Source organism: Bradysia coprophila, unplaced genomic scaffold (genome assembly GCF_014529535.1).
Source record: "Bradysia coprophila strain Holo2 unplaced genomic scaffold, BU_Bcop_v1 contig_138, whole genome shotgun sequence".
In the NCBI taxonomy this organism is placed as follows: Eukaryota; Metazoa; Arthropoda; class Insecta; order Diptera; family Sciaridae; genus Bradysia; species Bradysia coprophila.
Window position 1 is genome coordinate 1,492,000 of NW_023503409.1, and position 7,901 is coordinate 1,499,900.

The 7,901-nt window shown below is 26.3% G+C and overlaps 1 protein-coding gene across 2 annotated transcripts in view; it reads left to right on the forward strand.

Annotated features, from left to right (window-relative positions):
* The window catches only part of LOC119073335 (Krueppel-like factor luna), a 146,804-nt gene extending 144,404 nt beyond the window's left edge, over positions 1-2,400 (forward strand). Inside the window, exons 5-6 of one of the 2 annotated variants that reach the window (XM_037178730.1) lie at positions 205-292; positions 355-2,400. In XM_037178730.1, coding sequence (XP_037034625.1) covers positions 205-290 — 86 coding nt within the window. In that variant the 3' untranslated portion in view covers positions 291-292; positions 355-2,400. Of the gene's footprint in view, positions 1-204 lie in introns of both variants that reach the window. The other variant, XM_037178729.1, reaches the window with a different exon arrangement.
* The last annotated feature ends 5,501 nt before the right edge of the window (positions 2,401-7,901 follow it).

Genomic DNA, 7,901 nt, shown 5'->3' on the forward strand with positions numbered 1-7,901 from the left:
ATAATCAGAAGTAAAAGAAGAATCGATTGTAAGGAATCGTGTGGAATCTCACCACACAATCGCTGCTCTGTACAAATTTCCCTCTTTTCTCGTACTGACTTTTGGTAGAATTTAACCGATTGAGAGAAAAAATAATAATCCGCCCCGAATCTATTACAAAATTTAAAGTTATAGACACTAAACCATAACCTATTTTCTCAACAGGTGCTAAGCCATTTAAATGTCGTCACTGTGATCGATGCTTTTCTAGATCCGATCATTTGGCACTACATATGAAACGTCACGTGTAATGGTATCTATAAATTGTAATAATTGATTTTCTTTAGACGATAAAAATAACCTAAACAAAATTAGGCCAATTTGTGAGGTGATAAGAAGAAGAAGAGAAACACAAAGAAAATTGTTCTTTAAAATATTACTAGAAGATATCATCATCTTTTTTATATCTGTGAATGTTTAAATTTTACAATCTTTACGTTTTTTGTATTTGTACCTCCACCATTAAATAAATAAATAAATAAATGATGGTCCGTTCAAAATGTTTAAACAATGAAGAAGAGGAAAAAAAAATAAGAAACAAAAATGATGAAAACTTGTATAAGATTGGAATACAGGAGACTACTTACACGTAAAACATCACTGCCAACAAAGGGTATGTAGAACTTCGATAGGGGCCAGTTATTTTTTGTTTTATTTTGCTTTTAATTTTTAGTACCTATAAGGAGATTTTATTAAAAAAAAAATTTGCATTAGTTTGCGTGTTAAAAATGATCAATATTTGTTCATTAAGAAGTGTTTTGTTTTTATTAAATGCAGAAACGGTAAATTCATAACAAAAGTCATGAAAATACAAAACAAATTAAATTAAATGAAAAATAAAAGAAGCAAACAAAAACACTACAACGTTACCATAAACAAAACGAGATAAAAGTAATAGCAATTAATGAAGAAAAAAAAAAGAATTATTTTTGTTACCGACTAAAGTTTTTTTTAGATTTAGTAAACAACACTGTGATTCAGTATATAATTTTCTATTTAACGAATTAAATATTTTCCAACTTTTTAAAACAAAACGTCAATATTATCACACTTTTTTGTGCACGCAAATTTCTAGTTTACTAAGGATTACCAGCATTATTTTGAAGGTTTGAACTGTGCAGTTTTTTCTTATTATAGTCAATCGATTATTTTTATGACACATTTCTGTAGTAAAAAGACAAGGTCTGATGCGAAACACTCAACTCACACAAAGTATGTAATATTGGTTGTTTTGCGCTGTCTGCGGCAACGCTGTGATCGAAACCCCTATTACACCAGCTACATTGAAATTTATGAGTGTTTTGCTACCATTCCATCTATTTTTGGGAAACAATTTCTTTGAATTGGTTTCAATTTCTTTAATCTTTGACACAGTTCATTTATAGATACTTCCGAAAATATAAAGTGTTACAAAGGTACAATTATCACAAGAAAGCTCCGGTAACCTATGGTTTTACCATAGCAAGTTGCATATTGTACCATTGCAACAGACAAATGCATTTTAGATTTCCCTCTCCCATAAATCCAGATTTTATTTACATCAAAATTCGTTTCGAGACATTTGACCTGTAATCTCAAGCAGAAAAAATAGTGTTACATCCTTAGTAAACTAACGAATTCAAAAATAGACAGGAAAGAAAACAATGCGACTCTTTTTTTTCATTAGACATTAATGTTATTCTCGTTCACGGGTATTATTTCCCCGAATAAAACCTAATACCAAAAATAAATTCCATAGTTTTCAAAGCGAAATTTATGTAACCATCATAACAAGTACCTAAATGTGTAAATAACTAGGAATTTTCTAATGGTTAAGAATATTCGATTAACAAAAAAAATATAAACCATTGCTAATTGGAACAGTACCGAAGTTATGTCTCATTGCATCGAAAATATCACTACTCAGACTGTTGGTATGGAAAAAGGAATTTGGCCACCACTACATCATCATTGTTAAATTAACAATTTTAATAACAAACTTATTTGAATCTTTCTTTGCCGACACTCAGTATTTTGTGTATCAATTTTAGTAGAACAATTAAAGCTCTTCTAAACTCGTAACACACTCCGTCCATAGAATAATGCGAAACGACGCGTAACTTTGTACAGTTCGTACAATCTGATCAATCAAGCTTAAAATCACTCCGTTCATCTTCTCTATTTCATTCAGTAAAGTTGTTTGAACATTTTTTTAGAGTTTCATTGCGTTTGATCTTCATTCAATTTCCAATACAATGCACCGATAGACTTCATGTCTACTTTCGAATGTATCAATAAAACCATCGATAGAAATTCTTCTGATATCGGTATCGGTGTTCAATTCTCTAGGGAACAAGTATCACCTAATGTGTTAACTGTTCAGGCTCTAACATTAAAGAAGCTACAGAGAAAATGTATAAATTGCGAAGAACACAGAAATGTGTTTCGCACACGTTCTGCCAATTTATTTTTTGTTGTACGAATGCTAATGATAGAAGTTGCTAATGTTACTTAAAAGAAGTCGATAACTTTTTAGACTTATATCTGTAGAAAAGAAAATTAAGTGAACATTTTGTTAACCCATCTGCCCGGAATTTTAGAGAATGACTTTGTATCGAAAATATAAATATGAAAAACATTTGGATGATAGGAATTTAACCCATCAAATATTGAATTTCTCTGCATTTACATTGGACATCGTATGAAAACTAAAAATTTCATTATACTAATACTTTGGACTCGGCATCTGTGGTACTGTTCCAATTTAATAAAAAGAAGAAGCAAAAACATCACACATTTCTGTGAAAATAATCCAAAATTTTAAATAAGAAAATGATAACTGTTTCCACAAATTATTGTAATTATTATAAATACACAGACAAACGATATGCGACATTATTTTATTGGCGTTTTTCATTTGATTTATTTTTTATTTAAAATTTCTTGTCATTTCTTCGTGATTTTTCATTTAATTTTTCATACAAAATTTCCTTTTTCATAATTGGCTCTTCTCAATAAAAAAAAGTAAACCAAAAATAATAATAATAAAAAAACAAAAGAAAGATTTTAAAGATAAAAAAATATAGAAAAGCAAATTTCACAGCTGTTAACATATTATGGCTGTTACGACTTTGTACTGTAATGTCAAATTTGTATAAAAAAAATAAATTTAATCAAAAAATTCAAAAAAAAAAGTTAAAAAAGAAATAAAATTCCACACAAATCAAAATTAACTTTCAAATAGTGTCAGCAAAATGAAATGCAATAAAAAATTATTTATTTTTAGGATATCTCTGAAAATAATTTAATGAATTATGATAAAAAGAGGGAAAAAAACGAAATCGAAGCATTGTTAGTGAAAGGACAAAGATTTAAAAAAAATGGTAATTATATGAAATGCTAACAAAATTATTTTTCATAAAAAAACATGGATAAAAAATCGCTGTCGTTTGTGTGATGCAATTCTGTGATCCGCATATATTTTTGGTGGCCATTAAAGCCAAATTTATGTATATTATGATAAATGAAAAAGATGAAAAAAAATCGAGTCAAAACTCGGGTCTAGATCAAGTTAGGTTATAAGTTCAATAAAAAAAGTAAAAAAAAAAACAAAAAAAAACAATTGATACATTTTTTAGCTTTTAGATAAAATAATATTAATTTTCACTGTAGTAAATTAAAATTAAAAGAAAAAAAAATCATTAGAACTTATTCAACAAAAAAAAAAATGGTCGAAAATATGTTTCCACATTTTCTGTTTATCAAATTGTAATGAAATTCTTAAATAAATATAAAAATAATGTAAATTAAAATGAAAGAAAATAATATGAATGACAGTCATAAATGTTTTAAAATTGTGTCAAATAAAAAAAGTATTAAACGAAGACTGGAAAACGGTGTTCCGCTAGTATAAAAACAAAAACGATTCAAAAACATTTAGAAAAGAAAAAAAGAAACATTTTTCCATTTTTATGTACAATTAAGAAGCATTACACTTTTTAATTTTTCTTTTTATACAAATACTTTTTGACGGCACCATAACAATAGAATTTTGACGGAAATATTTGAAGCACAATTTTTTACAACAAAAAATATCGCATTTCCTTAAAAATCATAAAGAAAAAAATTTTCATTTTCGATTTTGCTTTCAAAACGTTCTTCCATTTTATGTGTAGATCCAGATCAATCAAATTTCCAATTTTCATCATTAAATATTTTGAGCCATCAAAAATGCTAACAATTTCTTAAATATACTCTACACAAATTTGGCACAGTTTTTTCATAATCTTTTCAGTGTTTAATTTGAATGAAATGGCGCGCAAACGAGATCCAAAAAAAAAAACGTTGATTTTTTTTCGTTTAATAGATTCCACTTTTTGTTGATAAGTCGATGGTGGACTAAAAAAAACCAAATGAGAATGAGATAATAATACCAATCCATTGAGTGGGATATCAGAAATTGTGTAAATGTTACTTACCGTCGTATTTTATGTCAGCTACTTTTATATTCATAATTAACTGAAAAAACAAAAATTCTCATAAAACCTGTGATTGATTGTAAAGTCAGTTGACAGTCGTTGTAAACAGTTTTTACATTTCATTCATTTTCTGCATTGATGGATACTGTTCTTTATACCCCCATACTCAATACAATAGCAAACAATAAAATGTAAAATACAATCTTAAAAACATCAATTCTCACCAAAAAAAAAATGCAAAAAATAATAATAAAAGGAAAAGGAAAACAAATAAGAAAACCATTTATAAAAACATATTAAACAAAGTGAAAATAGTTACTAAAAAACGGAAAGGAAAACATAGAATTAAAAAATTATGAAATAAAAATTATAAATAAAAATAAAGAATAAATATTCTTAATACAATAATATAAATGAAACGAATTTTGTACAAGCAAAAACTGAATGTGTTTTTTAATAATATAATTTTTTATAACACACAAAAGAAAATAATGAGAAAAAAATGAAAAAAAAAACTTAATTAATAATAGTGTAAACGAGGATTTGATGTATGTTAAATAAAAGTATAAGGAAACCCATTTTTTATTTAAAAGAAGATGAAAAAAGTAAGTGAAAATAAATAAATAAATAAAATCTTTTACAATTTCTTTTTGTACAATTGATATAAAAATAAATAATAAAAAATAAAGTAAATAAAAAAATCTTAGCATAAAAATAATGATGTGAATGATATTTACGGTTTGAATGAGAGCTATACGCAATAATTTTTCTCTTTCGTTCTGTTTTTTTTTTTTTATTTTCTATTAATTTTTGTTTAGTTTTTTATTGATTCTTTTTATTTTGAATAAAACCATGACCAGAATTGTTTTTAACGTGTTTTTTGGAACATTCCAATTAAGTATGTATAAAATGATATTAAATATACTTATTTAGGATTCAACGTGTAACGAGAAACAAAACAAACAAAAAAATAAATGAAAAAGAAAACATACAACATTTAATAATAGCAAAACAAATATTTTGTCCGCAAACACGTCCAAATCGAAAAAAAATAGAATACTAAATTCTCTTGTAGATGTCATTTGTACTGCTCGGTATTAAATTTGAAAAAGGAAATTTTACGAAATTGATTTTTCACTAATTTTCTTCATCAGATTGATACTTTCCTCATAAAACTGATTTTTGAAAATATCCCCCAAATACATTTAAATTTGAACGATGAAATAAGTAAAAAAAAAACAAACTAACTGAATATACCTAAAAAAACCATATATACATACATTAACACAAAGCCGTATAAAAACAAGGTCATATTAAGTGTATTGTATAATTCAAAAGTAAAGAAGAGAATTTAAAAAAATTAAAAATAATTATTAATAATTTTTCCTTGTAATTCTAATTAGATTGTACAACATCTCGCCGACGTAAGAAAACATTTTTTGAATTAAAGAAAAAAAATTAAAAAAAGTTATATTAATTATTATTAGTCAAAACCAAAATTTCTTTTTGTTAAAGAGAAAAAAAATTACAACTTTTTTATAGTTAAATCAAATTTTCTATTATAATTTCTAAGAAATGAAACTTATTATACATATATGTATAGACAATTTTTCGCGCAAATTAAAAAAAAAAGATGAAGAAGAACAAAAGTGATATAAAATAATAAAAAAAATATTAAATTAAACTTAAGTTTAAAAAAAATTATTGTTGTGCTTGTAAAGAAACAAAAGTAAAAAAAAACTCTTAAATGTTGCTAATGATTTGAAAAATTTAAATATGATTTATCTCTAAAATAAATCATTCATGCACATGAAGTTCTATAATTAAATTTATGACAAGAAAATGGATTTAATTAAATAAATTTAATTGAATTATCTTAAAACCAAAAAAGAAAACAAAAAGAACGGAAAAAGTTGACGAAGAAAAACTATTATATCAAAAGCGAAACATTTAATATATTAAAATAAAAACAAAATATATAAAAAATATATTTTAAAAAAAATTATTATTTTTTCTTTCTGAGAGCTTGGCTTTCACTGTGCATACGCATTTAAATTGAAATTATATTTATGAAATTATTTATAATATAGTTATGTATAAAAAACAAACAATATGGCGGCGAGATGTTTTCGTAATTAGCTTATATTCTGCTATGTGCAAAAAATAAACGTACGTTCCTGTTATAAAATGTAGTTTTCTTTGTGTACGAAGCCAAAATTATCAGAAAACTTTTCCTTGTATGCAAAGGAAATACTGTTCAAATAGAGGACGATATCTACTTATTTATTCACAAACTCTAAGTTTATTAAAATTTCAATGGTGAGTACAAATAAGCGAATTCACGCCATAAATGCGCTTCAGAATTTGAATTTTCAAAGAATCGATGGATGAACCAATGAATTAAAAAATAATTTTCAATAATTCTTGTTTGAAAATTAAGCGAGTTGACCAAATACAACGCAGCCTTTGATTTGGTTGCTGTGCGTTTCATTTTGAAATCGCAACGGACTTATGATGTGAAAACAATTGAGAAAGTAAGGTAAATAAGGTAGAAAACCAGATAAAATTTTCAGTCTTTGGGCAGCGACTTTTGTTAGTAATTAGAACAAAAAATGATGTGTTTGACGTTTTCCACTTTTTTTGAAATTACAAGTTCCAGCAACTGTGACATCGTCATTTATATCAGCTTACAAATCTGATTTTCAGCGATAAACAAAGTAGACTTAGGCTTACCTTTTTTCAATTGACGAAAAGTGAGCGTGCATCTATTCGATATAAGAATTAAGTTCCTCTTCCTTATTAATCTTGCAAGTGTATCAAACAGGGAGAAAAGCAATTAATCTGGTACTTCTTTTGTCAAACATTTTTTGTAAGTGTCGCCTTTTACTTCGTTTTCCTTAACATACTATTTGCTTTATAAGATAGTCTCAACCAGAAATCATCGTTTGATTCGGCCGCCTTTGTCGATAACAAATGACTAGCCGTTTCTAAAATTTTCTTTAAAGGCCTCAATGAGTGTTCCAGTTCTTGTCATTCAGCATTACAGAAAATATTATTACAATAATTTGTTATGGAAACGTACGCCTACTGCTTCGGGTACTTTAGATAATCAAATCAACAAAATTCCTCTTCTAGAATACCATAACAATCGTTGATAACTGAATTACTAAATAAAATAAAAGGTCAAGATGAGGGAAAAAATTGTTAATTGGACAAAGTTAGTGCCTAAATCAAAGAAATCAATTCGATTTCAAAAACTGCTACCTTCTGCCCGCTTGAAGATTCTGTACAGAAGTTTTTAAGATAAAGTTTAACAAAGATAGCCGAAAGTCAGCTTGTATAATGTGTATAATTCAAAGACAGGTACATTAATAATCGGTTCTTCTGGAGTGTGTTATCAATTCA